This window comes from Acanthochromis polyacanthus, chromosome 21 (genome assembly GCF_021347895.1).
Source record: "Acanthochromis polyacanthus isolate Apoly-LR-REF ecotype Palm Island chromosome 21, KAUST_Apoly_ChrSc, whole genome shotgun sequence".
In the NCBI taxonomy this organism is placed as follows: domain Eukaryota; kingdom Metazoa; phylum Chordata; class Actinopteri; family Pomacentridae; genus Acanthochromis; species Acanthochromis polyacanthus.
Window position 1 is genome coordinate 28,737,611 of NC_067133.1, and position 16,325 is coordinate 28,753,935.

The 16,325-nt window shown below is 40.1% G+C and overlaps 1 protein-coding gene across 1 annotated transcript; it reads left to right on the forward strand.

Moving 5' to 3' along the window:
- Positions 1 to 6,837: 6,837 nt before the first annotated feature.
- LOC110965611 (somatostatin receptor type 5-like) lies at positions 6,838 to 16,325 on the forward strand. Its single transcript, XM_022214722.2, has 4 exons — positions 6,838 to 7,113; positions 9,671 to 10,358; positions 13,834 to 14,178; positions 15,294 to 16,325. The coding sequence occupies exons 2-4, from the start codon at positions 9,687 to 9,689 to the stop codon at positions 15,366 to 15,368; spliced, it is 1,092 nt and encodes a 363-aa protein (XP_022070414.1). The 5' UTR covers positions 6,838 to 7,113; positions 9,671 to 9,686; the 3' UTR covers positions 15,369 to 16,325.

Sequence of the window (16,325 nt, forward strand, 5' to 3'; positions counted from 1 at the left end):
CCACGTCTGCAGGCCGGGGGGTTCAACACATCCTGACGCTGTCTCTCCTGGAAAGGCCAAATGTTGCCTAAATGCTTCATGAAGCGTCTTTTCTTAGAAAATCTTCACCCGACCAGAAACCGCTAAACTGCAGTCCTGACACGTTGTGATTTTGTTTGTCACATTGGTTTATTTTGATGATAAATTAGAGCCTTTCATTCTCGCCTAATTAGCTCCTCTGATCCGCAGCCCGGACGGAAAGTTCTACATTTTATTAGCAGAATAATAAATAAAACATTCACACTGCGCCATTCATTGAAGACTTTTAAAGTCTCTCAAAGACTGATGCTAAGTTGATGATTGATTGACCTTTATTAGTCTCCACATTAAGAGTCGATTAAACAGAATTAGGTCAGTGAATCACAGAAAAGCATGGCTCAGTGTTCACTCACATCTTTAGACCTTGTAGCTTCAGTCTGCAGCTAATTTAAGAGACAATCTTTGTGCATTAATAGACAACAGACGGTAACAGTTCCTTTTTTGGATCTGAGGTTTGTAGAATTAATTATACTCGATCTGTGTAAACTAAAGCTCTGTAGACTTTTATCTCTGATGACAAATGATTTGTGCTATTCTGTAGAAACAGTTTGCAGGGTTTTAATGTTGGAATCACAGCACTGGAAAATATATTAAAACATCTAAAGACTGTGTTTTATCTATGATTATAATAATAAAAAAATAGCTTTATTTAATCAGGGAAACAAACAAGACTCTCACTCACAATGTTGATCAGGTTAAAAAAACAACGTAGAATCAACATTCAACATGAGAATTATGCAAAGACAACTAGAAAATGATTAAAACATGACGGTTTTCATCCTAAAGCTTACGAGCATTTTTTACAGTGGGACACTATGGACAAAACTGATGAATGTAGAAGAAGAAAGTAATCTTTTGAATGCAAGCACGTTTTTTGCATTTGACAAACTAAATCACGTCATTTTTGTTTGTCTGTAGCTGGGATGTTTCCTCTGATGTGACCGAAGCCAACAGCTCCATCTGGAGACAAACATCCTCACAAATCCACACGACTTTCTTTATGTTCACACTGAATCATTTCTTGTCACATCTTAATGGCCAACTGAAGCACAAAGTAAACAGCTTTAAATAAATAAGTGGCCTTGCTTATTGGTTCCAGAGGCAGATGTGTTCTAAACCACAACAGGCGGTCCAGCATCTGCATTACAGAATTTAATTAAAGCTGCATTAAAGCGTATCGTCTGAATGTACAATGAAACAAACAGAAAACAAGGAGATGGAAGAATTGCTAAAGAGCTGCAAAAACTACGTGGCATCAAGATCAGACCAAACGAAGGAGAAGAAAAGTCAGAAATGATGAGAACAGACAGATGATAATCTGTCTGTGAAGGTTTTTTAATCTTCTGATCTCAGAGTTGGCATCTTCTCAGTCATTTATGTATAATAATAAATGATGCTTTTAGACAGGTAGACGCTGCAGGACATTGGATATTGTCTATTCTGATTTGACTAAGTTGTCTCCATATTTGTCTATACTGTAAATCTGACCTTCTCCCAACTACAATATGTGGATCATTTCAAAACAATCCATGTAGAAAACACTAAAACACACAGTTGTTGTGTAAATGTTCTTGTCCCGAGACTCAATCTAAAAAAAACAAGGAGAAAAGAATGTTTGAAAAATATTTTTAAGATACCAAATAAGTCTGGAATTCCCCCTAAAACTACAATTTTCTCTTGTCCCACTCCCTGATGACCAAACTGAATGTCAAATAAAACAGTTCAAATGAAATTTAAATAGTCTGTTTTTGGTTTTATTTTTTCATTAATGTCTCTTATAATTGTGAGTTATTTAATCAACATAATATTTTAAATAATTGTTATTATGCATGAAACGTGTTCCACAACATGTTAGCATAACCTTTTTAGCTGGTGGAAGAAGAAAACAGTGAATGATACGATACACTTAACATCATCAAACAGTTTTCCTAAAGAATGTGTAGAGCAAAGCTATGTCCTCTCTTCTGTTTTTCTGATTTTTAGAACATTGTCAGTCTTGATTGAATGTCTCTCTCTACCTCTTATTATCAGGATCAGACTCATTCTTTGGACTGTTTTCCATCAGTCAGTTTCTCCTCTTGGTCAGCAGTAACAGCTAGCTAAATATCCAGCTTCTACTGCTGAGAAAAAGATCACATTAGCATGGATTAGCAACCCTGTTACTGTGATTAGAGCAGGGTTAGCAAACAGCACAGAAAACATGGAATAAAAATGCTACCATTGATGTGGAAGCTGAGACAATCAATACCTATTACTGATGAATATGGAGCAGAAAAGTGTAAAAGAGAAGGTTAATTTTTGAAAAATGGCCCATGCATAGACAAAGATCAGGGTTAAGGTTTATTTTATCAAAGATGCTGAGGCCCAAATGTCCTCCAGTTCTGGAATGGCCCACACACCTGAAAGATTAGAGAATCCTCATCAGTGATGCTGCCATTGCCTGCATGTACTGCTGCTCTGTTGGTGTCACTTCTCCTGATATCAGTGAACATTATTCGTAACCTAAGACATCCGAGTCTCCAGTGTGTCTCTCTGCCTCGACATCGCTGAATCTCCTCAACAATTTTTATCTCTTTTCCTTTCAGCCGTCTCCACAAACGTCCATGCAAACGCTCTCCTGTTTGTAACCAGAGAGGCAGCATCGATTTGAAAGCTCCTGTGGGTTACCGACACACAAGTCGCGCTCTAGTTACCGTGATGGAGTCCTCTGATCGATCCCTGCCAGCTTTTTGTCATCAGTCAAACAGCGTTAGCGACTGACATCACTCTGATAGAATCTCACAGAGGAAGCTGGATGTAGAGAAGCAGGAGGTGCATGGACACTGAAGCCACAGCAGCTCACTGGAGCTAACTAAAGAAGAAGTTTGGATCAGAAAACAAATGGTTTCTTGCTTTTATTTGCAATCCTGTAGAGCAGGGAAGTCAAACTCATCTTAGTTCAGGGGCCACATTCAGCCCAATTTGCTCTCAAGTGACCACAGCATAGAAACCTAGTAAAAACCACAACACCACATGTTTCCCTTTGTTTGAGTGCAAAAAACCCCAAAACAAGTTCTGAAAGAGTTCACATTTAACTAATTATCTTTTTATAAAACACTATGAACAACCTGAAATAACAAAAAAATTGACAAAGAAGTTATAAAGCAACAAAGAAAATGGACAAACGAGACCAAAAATTATGAAAGTGAGAAACAAAATGACAAAAATAAGACAAAAAACACAAATGAGAAACAAAACAAAAACATAAGAAAATGACAAGTCAGACAAAAGACAAAAAACAACATTACAAAAAAGAGACACAAAATGACAAAAAATAGACAGAAAAGTTATAAAACAACTAAAATGACAAAAATTAGACAAAAAAACACAAAAATGAGAAACAAAACAACCAAAAAGTAAGAAAATAAACATAAGCAAGACAAAAAGGAAAAACAACAAAACAAAACAAGAAACAAAATAACAAAAAAATGAGACAAACGACAAGTCAGACAAAAAACAACAAAAACAAGGCAAAATGTTACAAAAAATGAGACACAAAATGACAAAAGAACAATCTAGTATTTTACTTTCTGATCCAAACAACTTGTCATGATCGAGAAATGACTTTAAATTTATAGTTTTACTAATTTACAATCTGCAGTTAATGTCTTCTCTGTAATTTTTACACTTTGAGGGCCGGACTGGACCCTCGGGAGGACCGGTTTTGGTCCGCAGGCCGCATGTTGGACACCCCAGCTGTGGAATAAAACAACTGTCTGATTGTTCTCATTTGAACTAATGGCAAACAGAGACCTGAAAAATTCATCTTTATGTCTAATTAACATAGGTCTAAATATTGTGTTCATACATTTTCCAAGATACAGTTTGGTTGAAACACCGCAGCATGTATTTATTTACAATGTAATACTACTGGAAATGTATTGATTATTACGTTGTTGTTTTTTACACAAATACACAGAGCAGTAGAATAAAACAGCAATTTATGAGAATTAAAAATAATTCAGATCTTTTCCTGTCTTACAGCTGGAACTGCTGATTTCTTACAACAGACATAATTTGGTTAATAGTCTGGGTTCTAAATAGGGATAAATCATGTGCTTATGTAGCTGATAAGCGTATATCATGATCTGATGTTTAATGAACTTTGGTTTGAGCTCGTATGAAGGTCATCAGTGTCAGGAAATGAGATCACTGCAGCAAATTCAATAAGAACACACTGTAATCTGAAATAAGCAAAAGCATAACCTTTAATCAGACATTAGAGGGGATGCAGATTTATTCGAGCTGCTAAAAAGTTCACCTCCGCATCTCCAGTCCTGTAACACAATTAAAGCCCTGAAATGTAAATGTGAGTGGTCTGTCCTGATTAAGATGCCGTGACAGATTCTGATGGAGCTCCAGGTTTCATCCAGAGAAGATTCAGTTTGAATGATTTAAACGTATAAACTTGGAATCTGTACAGAGCAGCTGACTGGTCACATGTAGAGAAGAACAGTTACCTGCTCTCAGTTTAAAGAAGCATTCATCTTTTCTGCTGCAGGTATTTATGGAATGAGAAGAACGTGACACTCAGCCGACAGCACTTTAGTAAGTCTATTAATGCTTCTGTAAAATCCTGAATTACTTCCAGTGGCATACGTAATACGAGAGAAAGGTTACTTCAGGACAAGTGGAGGAGACAGAAAATATAAAAATAGCTGCTGGTGGTTTAACAAGGAAACTTGAATACTTCAATTCCTGTTTTTATGTCAATTAGAGGAAACAGATTTTATTGTAGAGCCTGAAATGACACATAAACACAATAAAAGGTTGGAAATGATGCAGCAAAACTGGAGAGAGCATCTTGTTCTTTCCAGGAATCCCTCTGCCTTTTTAAAATCTGCCTCCTTCATTTCCCACAATGCACCTCAGCCACAGCTGGATCAGAGGTTTAGGTGTTATCGGTGTAAGCTTCCTTCTTTCACAGATTTTTCTTGGAGCTACCAAAGTTTAAACAACAAATGTAGTCAAGTAAGCAATAAAATTCCGCTTTATTACAACCTAATTATTCTGCAGAGATGTGTTCATGTTCTGCCTGCTTCTGTGCCGTTTCCATAGATGTGCAAGACTTTACACTACAGTTCTAAAGACAATTTCAAATATTCATGAAACCTATACTTTCATTCATGTGCTAAGATCACTGCATAGGAGCAAAAGCAAAAAAACAAATGCTTGACTATTTATGACCAGATGAAACTATTAAATATTAATAATGAGCATCCAGGCGAAATCATGGAATTAGGGATGTTTTTTTCCAAGAAATAAAACTGATAAATGCTTGGATAAATGTTCACGGGTGCAGCAGTGCTACCTAACACCTGCAAACCGACGCTGATGTGTGAAGTTTGTTTATCTCTCCTTCTAAATAAACTGCAGATCATCCAGTCGGTTTCTTCTGTTAATCTTCTTGTTCATTTCCTGCTTCACCAACAGTCTTTGTAGACCTCCTCGGTTCCCAAAGAATATGTTTGTCTTTACAATTTGGGAAGTTCATCCGCCCACAGTGGTGAAAATCCAAAGTAAAGGAGCTGTATTATTATCCTGGCTTCCTGAGAACCACCACACATCAGCTGTCCCTTCAGAGCAGGCCTCCATGCACACACGTGTTTATTCATATACTCCCAATTCTCATGAAGCTACAAGTCTGGCCTGGTTAGAGCCGGTTCAACAGAACTACAGGACGTCATCCCGCTGCCCGTTATGAGATGCTTTGGACTGATAGATGACACTGATGGCATGATTGGCGGTATCTGCTGTTATTGTGCTGTTAAAGGCATTATGGAGGATGTTTTTTTTGTTTAATTTGTCTGATTCACATAAAATGAATATACTGACCTTTAGGGGACTTGTATGTATGGTCTCTAAAAAAATTAAAAAAAAATAACTGTGGACATGACAGGACCTGAAAAACATCAGCCAATCATTGCGCTCGGACCGAGGCGTTTGGTTTGCTCCCTTTCCTGTCAATCAAAAATCTTCCGGCTCAGGCCTATTTACGTACGCCTTGGACTTACGTGTTTTCTGTATGTGTTGCTTTGGTATAGCTTCGTAGTTAGCTGGAGACTTGTTTTGCTCATCTTTTTTTACATAATGGCAGATAAAGATCCAGGGGGACCCAGCCGTAAAAGACAACTTCACGAGTCCTACGCAAGTTTCTGGAGGGGGGGCGTTTCTTCGTAAATGTTAAGAGGGGGGAGGTTAGAGGGGGGTGAGGGAGAGGTTGTATGTGCACATGCGCATGCTGCGTTCAAAGTCGTAGGAAATTAAATCTCCTCTAATGCCTTTAATGCTCCACTGACCCGACCACAACATGAAACTAATGGCTCTAAAGTAGGCAGCTTTCCCAGACAATCACCATCAAATCTCTTCCTCGGTGTGCAGTCTCATCCTCCCTGCACCGTTTTTCCATTTCACCTTCATTTCTCTGCCTGTCTCAGGTGCCCAAGGCCACCATCAAGGTAATTTATCCCCCAGAGAGGATCTGGGCATCTCTCCATCTCTTATCTGTTTCTGTCTCTCACACAGTTGGGAAACATCATGACTTCATGATTGAGTGGCTGTTAAAATCTCTAAATGTATGATTTGGCACCAAGGACTCCTCTTAGCTGTGAGATCATTACAGCCACCCAGGGGTTGGACTTTCACATCCAAAGGTAGGGTGACGTTTTCCACACATAAATACTGCCTCCACGGTCTGCATGAACCAGTGAGGGACTTCTCATCAGTGAGGGAAGGCTGGATTTTATTCACAACTCTGCTGTAAGAAAATTAAAAATTTAACTTTAAAAAATAACTTTAAAAAAACCTCTTAGTATGGAGATTTGAGCGTGCTGACATTCAGGAAAATGCCTCGGGATGAGAAGCTGAGTGTGAGGTGGTTTCACTTTCAAGAAACGGGAAAGAAGAGCAGAGAACGTGGACGTCTCCAAAAGCGCACCAAGTCCTGAGACGCGCGTCACTTCGGCGGATAGTGGAGAGGCGCGTAAGAGCGCACAGGTAGGTTCAGTCCTAAGCTAGAAATGTGGCGAGATTTTCAAGAGAACAGTGTGTTTACGAAGGGAAGCTGCTAAGTTTGAAGAAAATGTGGAATATTTCTGCTCAGAGTTTATTTTAAGTCAGTTATTTCCCAGGACTTCCCACATGTGCGGTTGGGAAAATGCGCATTGGTCTTATAGTTAAATATTAAAGTTTTTTTTTTACTCCATAAACCACTTGAAATGGCTCTAATGACTCATATTACACCTTATTATAGTTTAGTGGAGCCTGGTGCAGCCCTGAAGGAGGGAGATGGGGCTTCAAGTATTTGTTTTCCCAACACGATGCTGCGGGCTGCGCGTCACTCCCGTGTTTTTGAAGCGGTTCAGTGAATCTTCACGTCACACTCTGTTTTAGTGCAACACATTTCCACAGCCTCGGGTTGCAACTGACAGTCATAAGATTATTATTATTATTTTAGGTCACCTACAAGGCACCAGGGGAGGACTTGCAATGTCATTTGTTTGCTGCATTTGGGATCCTTGCGCAACCTTGAGTTCAAAGCAGATTTCATCCATTTAAGATGTTTCATCAAAATTAACTAACACACATTTTCTTATAGATTCAAGTACAGAATGCAAAAACTCACAATGCACATAAAATAAAGTAAAAGCTATAAATGTCCAGGCCGGATGAGCATGTCCTGATTAAAAGAAAGAGCAGATTTGTACCATTTTGATCACCTTTTAGTTGTGAGACTGAAGCTGAAGAGGCAGAACGTGGTGAATTCCACCTGTTCACCTACATCATAACACAGGTTATTTGTTAAAGGGGATGAAAAGCTGTGTTCAGGAGGAACTTTAGTCATGTTTCAGTCAAATGTTCTGCTGTCCCAAGCATAAGAGCAAAGTCACAAAAGTCTGTGCTTCATCAGACTAAGACATCAAACGTCTTTTTGTACCTTCCCTCCTCTGTCATTGTAATGATGGAGCGTTATCCTCTCAACACAAGCTGCTCTGTAGAAATATGCGGTCATTCTGCAGTCATATACTCAGTCTAAGGGACAAGAATTGCTTCTTATTGTGACCAAATATTGAGCTCAAAGAGGTATAGCACAAATATGATTTAATTCACCTTTTCAATGCAAGACTTTACAAAATGATGAAGATACATCCACGAACTTTGGAAGGAGAAAACCCTTTATTAACCTTTGAGCAGGCAATTGGCAACAGTGGGAAGAAAATCTAGTACAACACCTTAGTGTTGATTGAAAATCTATTTGCATTGAGGAATGCACAAAACATTTGCTGAATACGTTCCACTCAATCCATTCTTCAGCCGAACTGAGTTTTACCTAATTTCTTTAATATTTTATGGTCTAGATTTTAGTGGTAAAGTGGACTGACCCACAACCAAAATATTGCATTCCAGTGGTGCTTGAAATGTTAGACCATTCTGGAAAACAACAAAATTGTGAATCCATTTTTCTCAAAAACTACAGAAAGTGGGTTAGACCACTCTACTTCCAACCCCTTATTGTCCAAGATGCTTCAAAAAGGATCCAAAATGATTCAAAATCTGTCTAAAATGTTTTGAAAATGATCCAGAATTCCAGAAAATCTTCCAGAAATGATCTGAAACTACGAAAATTTGTTTAGAATGACATTAAAATAGTCTAAAATGACTGGACAGTTTTCCAAAATCAGTCAGAATTTCTCTCAAATGATTAATAAACATCCAGAATGACTGAAAATTTGCAGAACAACACGAAATGTGTCCAAAATGGTCAAAAAAGAATCATCCAAAATGACTCAAAATTTGTCTAAAATTACTTGATGAATGATGAATGATGCAAAATTGCAGAAAATTTGTCCAGAGTTGCACAAAAGTTGTCAGAAATGTACAAAAATCTTCCCAAAATGACTCCAAAATGGATCAAAATGATTTCTAAATGTACAAAATAACTAAAACATTGACCGAAATTACTTAAAACTGTTCTCAAAATCAACTGAAAATTATTTGAAATGACTGAAAACTTGCAGAATGACGTGAGAGGGTTAGAAGCAGAGTGGTCTAACCCACAAAAACCTGAGTTTTCTATAATTTCTGTAACATTTTATGGTCTAGATTTTAGTTGCAGAGTGGTGTAAGCCACAACCCAAAGATAGCGTTACAGTGGAATGTTGGACCATTCTGGAAAACAACAAAACTCTGAACCCTTTTTCTCAAAAACTGCTACAGTTTGACCACTCTGCTTCCAAACCCTTCAGCTGTCCCCGTTTCACTCCACATCTCGGGCGTCTTGCCACTTTTCGTTCCCTCCGTCCCTCCATTATTCACATCTAATGTCCTCTAAAGTGCAGCTTCTCATTAGGACGAATGCTGGCCACATGCCCAGTTGAAGCAGTGGAAAGTTTCTCTCCTGGTAAATATGGGCATCTTGCATGTGTTGGTGAGTGTGTACGGTGCAAACGTACACAGAACGTTAGAACACAGAGCGTATTAAGCTATGACTGTTTTTCTCGCATTGATTGCAGCATAATAATTGTACATTTGTGTCTGTCTTTTCGGACACCAGAACTTCTTCCTTCAACATGAATGACTACAGTTGGACATCCGAGAACGGCAGCTCCACCCAGCTCCCCCCCAGATCGACTACACCTTCGAACTCCTCCAACACACCCACAGCGATGCCCTTCAACAACATCACTTTAATCATCTACGCCATCGTCTTCATCATGGGGTTTCTGGGTAACACGCTCGCCATCTACGTGATGATCCGCTATGCCAAGATGAAGACGGTGACTAACATATACATCCTCAATCTGGCCGTGGCGGACGAACTCTACATCCTGGGGATTCCCTTCCTCGGCACCAACAGCGTGCTTTCCTACTGGCCGTATGGGGTTTTCTTCTGCAAGGTGTGCATGACTGTTGACATCATGAGCCAGTTCGCCTCCACCTATTGCCTGACGCTGATGAGCATCGACCGCTTCCTCGCCGTGGTTTATCCCATTCGCAGCGCCAAATGGAGGAAGCTGCAGGTGGCCAAGATCTTCAGCGGCCTGGTTTGGGTTGTGTCCTTTGTGCTCGCGCTGCCGGTCACCATCTTCTCGCATGTGCAGGAGAGGTTCAACGACTGCAACTTGAGCTGGCCTGAGCCGCAATACATGTGGTCCATCGCCTTCATCCTCTACACATCCATCCTGAGCTTCTTCGGTCCACTCGTTGTCATCTGCCTCTGCTACCTGCTCATCGTCATCAAGGTAATAAGACAGATCGCTTTTTTTTCTTTTGAAGTTCTGCTCTGGACTGCTCAGTCCAGAGTGGTTAGCAGCGTCGCTTTGCGGCTAGAAGATTCCCGGTTCACATCGCCACCTTCCTGGGATCTTTCTGCATGGAATTTGATTAGATTGATTTATTTTGTCGTTTTCTTATATTCAATTAGCAATTCTTTTTTGTCGATAAAGTTAGTAACAATGGGCCTCATTCATGAACGCATTCGTAGAAAAACGTTCGTAAGAATGGCTTTAAGAACTCCCAAGAGAAAAGTACGTCGGATTCACGAAGCGTTCTTGACAAGCCAAATCTGTTCTTAGGAGGGAGATGAGCCGGATTCAAGAACAGTCTCTACGAACACCCTCCCCTCTCATTAACATGACATTTACATTGTATTGACTTGTAAATGTAAAAGGTACACCCTCTAAACTTCCTTATAAGGCAGCAGCAAGAGAGTGTTTGAGACACGTGAGCACTGGAGTGCAGGTGAAACTCCGCCCACCAAAGTGATGGTCATTTCTGCAGATGGCAGAGCTTCAAACAGCCAATAAAGTCTGACCTGAGACAGCTAAACTTTTATACTCAGAAAGGGTGTGTGTCGTAATAAAACACCCTCTGCCTCTGCTGCAGTGACAGGTGAAACTGCCCAGGCCATGTCCGCCTTGTCTCCCCGGTCAGCGCGCGCGTGCACACCGGGGCGTGTGCACGTGGCGGCGGTCAGCGTGGTGGATATTACGCGCGCACGTTGCAATAGTTATTGCGCGTGCACGTGGCGGCGGTCATCGCGCGTGCACGTCGTAGTGGTCATTGCGCTTGTACCTCCCACAGACCTCTAAACACGTTAATGTGACCAAGTGCAGCTTCAGATCTAAAATCTGATTTTGAGTTTAACTGGCACTGAACTATAAAACCATTGATCACTAAAATTCACTTGAATAAATCTAGTTTTAAATTAAATAATTTGTGGTAATATTTGAATCATTTTAAGAAAGAAATTCAAATTTTTGGATCAGTTTTGACTGTAACAAAATTCTAAAAGAGCAGATTTTTTGTGTGTAAGAGTCCTCCTGAGTGTTCTTAGAATTTGTTCTTACTTTTAAGAACAGGTCAGTTAAGAACACATTCGTGAATGCCAAAAATCTTCTTAAAAAGGCTCTAAGAACAGATTTGTTCTTAAGAACGCTTCATGAATGAGGCCCAATGATTTTTTTTTTTACTTTGCTGTGAGACTTTAGTTTCTTTTCTTCATTTCTGGATCAGTTTTGGTGTTTTTAATGACAGTGTGATGTCAGCATGAGGTAGACGAACTAATTAAACCTAAAGAAAGCAGATCAAACCAGGTAACAGTCAAAGAGTTCAGGTAAGAAAAGTCTCCAGAGCTGCATTAGTGCCAGAGACCTCGTTGGTTCTCAGTGACGTTGGTTTAACTTTGCTTTTAAAGCGTTCAGCAGTCACCAGAACGTTTCACCAGAAGCTTTTTCTCATTTGTCGCCACATTCGGTTTGTTAACCAGAGTCGGGTTCGAAGACTGAACGATGCGTTTTATGGTCTTAAGGTGTCATAAGGTCTGGTTGCTATGACAACACACGTTAGAAGGCGTAGTCCCCCTCGTCCCGGTTCATGGAAATAGTGGCCTGCTTTCTGATCTCAGTGGCCTCTTTTATCCACCTCTTGTGCTTGTTGGTCTCCATCGTTCTGGTTTTGCCCTCATCCCTGTCCATGATGTGGTTGTTTCTCTTGCAGCGGTCTGTGACGGCTCATCTTCCGTTTTCTTGATCGGCTTTTTCTTTCATGTTCTTGTGAGGCGTCCTGCTGTTTCTTTCTCACATTCTGTCTGGTGTTTCTTTTTTTTCTTGTGCTGAATGATCTTCTTGTTTCTCCAATATACGTTTTCTTCCATGAGCTACACGGTGTTTCATAAATGACGTTACATTTGTTGTGCGGTTCTTTCTTTTGTCTTTAGGGTGAACTAATAAGTGTTGGAGTTTGGTGTGTGGTTTTACTGCTGTGTTGATGTTGTGTTTTTTTCATTGTCAGTTGAATGGGTTCTGTTATCCTTCTGATATATGGATGGATGTGGTGATTATGTCTCTGTTTTTAATTTTGTCGTTATTGTGTGCATTTTGTTTTCTTTTTGTTTCCTCTCTTTGTTCTTGACTTGTTCTTTTCCTTTGTTTAAGGCCTATTTGCATATTGACAGTGTGTAAGTGTGTTGTTGATGTGTTTTTCCTCCTTGTGTGTGTCTTTATCTTTGGTTGTGATGCTGAGTGTCTTGACAACTGCTAGTTTGTGTGCTGTGGGGTGTTCTCATGTCCAGAGGAGGTACTGGTCCTTGTGAGTGGGTTTCCTGTAAAGCGTGGTTTTTATGCTGCCGTCTTGTCGGTGGTGAATGTTCATGTCCAGTTTATTTCTTCTTCATGTGTGAACTGTATGTTGTTCAGATGAGTTCTTGTGTGTGTCCAGTTTTTATTATCTCCAGGATGTCATCTGCGTATCTCTCTCAGATTGTTGGTCTGCAGTGTGTGGATGGTTTTGGTTTCCAGGTCCTCCATGAAAAGTTGCTCATTCCTGGCAGTAGTGGATCTCCCATTGAGAAACCTTCTTTCTGACTGTATATTTTTCCTTTAAACTGAAAGTAGGTGGATGTGGCAATGAACCAGAGTAATGTGATGGTGTCTTCCTCTGTTAAGTTTGTGGGTTCTTTCAGCGTCCTGTCTTTGAGTCGTTCCTGTACGATGTGTAACGGGGGTTATTGTGGAAAAAAGCCTTTAAGCAATACTCGTCATATGATCCTAAGCTTAACAGTCACTCCATATCACTGAAATCAACTCAAAATCAGTTCAAATCATCACTAAAACCTCGTTAAAGCAGCAGATGGGTCCCTCCATATGAGCCGGGTTCTGCTCAAGGTTTCTTCCCGTTAAATGGAGTTTTTTCTTGCTCTGGGGGTTCAGGCATATGGGTTCTGTAGAGCGTCTTGAGACAATTTGAATTGTAAATGGCGCTATATAAACTTTGTGAAAAGCACCCATTGACATCACATTACACATTGTACAGGAACGACTCAAGAAGGACAGGATGCTGAAAAAGCCACGTGGGACTCCATCCTACAGAGACCGTCGGACGGCGGGAGGTGTGGCCGGTCTGACAGATTTTGGAGTTTGCATGTTCTCCCTGTCCATACGTAGGTTTTCTCCAGCTTCCTCCCACAGTCCAAAAACAAGCTGAGGTTAACTGATGATTCTAAATTGTCTGTAGGTGTGAATGTGATCGTGATCGTTCGCCTGTCTATGTAGCCCTGTGACAGACTGATCACTGATCTCTGACTCATGTCCTTGATCCTTGACTGTTACCTGTCCAGGTGAACCTTCACCCTCAGTCAGCTGGGATAGACTCCAGACCCCCTGAGACCCCAATGAGGATAAAGCAGTCCTTTATAACCTTCAATCATGTGACTTTCAGGTGAGGTCGGCAGGTGTGCGCGCAGGCCGGACGAGGCGGCGCAGGTCGGAGCGTAAGGTGACACGCATGGTGGTGATCATCGTGCTGGTGTTTGTGCTCTGCTGGGGTCCTTTCTTTACTGCCAACATTGTCAACCTGGTTGAAGTCATCCCTGAAAACCCGACCGCAGCCGTCTTCTTTTTTACGCTGGTCATCCTCACCTACGTCAACTCCTGCGCCAACCCCGTCCTCTACGGCTTCCTGTCCGACAACTTCAAGCAGAGCTTCCAGAAAGTGCTCTGCTGCCACAAACCCAATGCTGCCGTGGGGACGGGCAGGACTGGAAATAGACAGAACGCAAACAAGGTAAACCACCGTCCTGTGCTCACGCAGGAATATCAAACAGTATTCATGTTGTCGGTGTGAATTCTGCTCCTTTATTGCCACATTTCACAGCAGTAATACTGTACATGTGCATCCTTTGGCCTGAAGTCTTAAGATCGTCCCACTGCAAAGTTCCGTTTGTGGCGCATTACATAGTTTCTATTTCTAGCTGTGAATCGGCCTGAACCTTTGAATCTATCTCCATCCAGATCAATATTTTTACTCGATGTGGGCTCATTTTTACACCTTTTTTACACCTTTTATGCAATATAAATGAGTTACAGTCATAAACTGACCTATAATAGCAAAAATGTAAAGTGAATTTCTTTAATCAGTTACGGTACAATATGTTGCAGAAATTCTAAAAGATAAACCTGAAATCAGCCTGTACAGCATTTCTACAAGTGGAACCAGCTGTTACTGATGCTGTCACAGACGTTTTACTCCTAACTGCTGTTTCGTTTGTTTCCAAACTCGTCTTCTGTCTGCTTTGTGTAAACACTGCCTGCAGTTCAGCCCAGACCACCTGAAAAGTGTCTGGATTTTTGTCATGTGATCACGTTTATTTTTTACAGAACTTGGTTACAGCAAACAGTCTGTTTTTGGCATTTTACTGAATGATCAATGTTTGGTGAAGTGATTCAGGTGAAACAGAACAACTACCTTCAGAACTACTTCCTGTTTTAGCAGTTTCTGTCTAGACTAAATGGTGTAATTGCAGTGATTTGGCGGGTTTTGCCTTGTTAATATTAAAATTTAATTCACTATTCTTTTTCAAATTACATCGACTTATTTATTTTAAAATACTCCACCTACTGTGTTATTCAAATGTTAAACTTAAGCCTAAATCCCAAATCAAGGCAGCACAGGTAAAAGCCATATAATGCACTTTATTACTGGCTGTTAAACTAAATTTATTTACCTAATTTACTATAAAATTGTGACTTCCAGAGATTAAGGCCACTTTATGTACCAGATGGGAAAAAAATATGATTTCTTTAGTCATAAGTCTCAGCTGTGACATTTTTCCTGTGTCCTCTATTAAAACGAGAAGCTTTCTGTCTCTATTCTGAGGTTGTTTGTGTTTTTCTCTGCAGACTGTCGCGCTTGAAGCCATTAGGAATCCCGACAGCGAGCCTCTCCCTTTAAAACATACGGCGAACGGCCAGTAACCCGCCTTCAGCTGCTGTTCTACCACACAGAACACGGAGGATTTTTTATTATTATTGTGTTTTTCTGTCTTTACTGCCACAAACGTTCATCACTGAGCTTTGCAGTTTTGTTTTTTATATCTTTTTATCAAATTGATTGCATTGTACAAAGCTTCACTGCATGTGATGACGTCAAAAAACTTTTAAAAAATGCTGCCAGTTTTCAGCTGCATTTACCACATTTGTTTTTATCATATGTCAGTGAGAGACCTTGTTTTCTGGAATGCTTTTGTGCTCATTTGCAGTAAAATGTTTAATCTGTCAGCACTAAGAGACCAAACGAATGAATCATTCGACCAGAATTAAACTCGCTTCGGCTTTAATGGACGATCATGAGTGGAATCGATCTTCTCATCCGCAGCAAGAAAGAAAATAAAATCTTATTTTCCAAAAAGTGAACCTCACAACAACACAGAGCTGCGGAAGTACATTTACCATGTTGGGAATTTCACATCGCTCCATGTTTTTTTTTTTCACCAGGAATTATTTCATTACGTTGTCCAGACATTGTTCTTCCTTTAATTGTTGAATTTACAACATTTGGTGTTTTTACTGCCATAACTAGACCCTGTTGGTTGCTGTTAATATAAATGATTATCATGACTACTTTATTTTATTTTTGACAGGTTTTTTTGTGACATCTTGACAGTAAAGGAGCATTTTCTGTCCTGCAGCTGCTGGATTATGACATTTGATGACAGCATTATTAGAAAACACTGCACTAAGGTTGAGCCCAGAAAAGACCCTGTGAACAATATTTGACTTTGAAGGTGTTTCAAGAAATAACGGGTGACAAGAGATTCATTTGTGTAAGAATTGCTGTGAATTTTGCAATATGCCGCATTTAATTCCTCACACATATGCCATACATGCTAACATAATCATGTTATCATGAGTATTAATAAACAGTAAAACCTA

Bases quoted from the DNA above. Each gene is read 5' to 3' on its own strand.
- LOC110965611 (XM_022214722.2), top strand. From the start codon at position 9,687: ATGAATGACTACAGTTGGACATCCGAGAACGGCAGCTCCACCCAGCTC. The intron at 10,359-13,833 runs GTAATAAGACAG...TGTGACTTTCAG, and splicing joins ACCTGCTCATCGTCATCAAG to GTGAGGTCGGCAGGTGTGCG. The intron at 14,179-15,293 runs GTAAACCACCGT...TTTTCTCTGCAG, and splicing joins ATAGACAGAACGCAAACAAG to ACTGTCGCGCTTGAAGCCAT.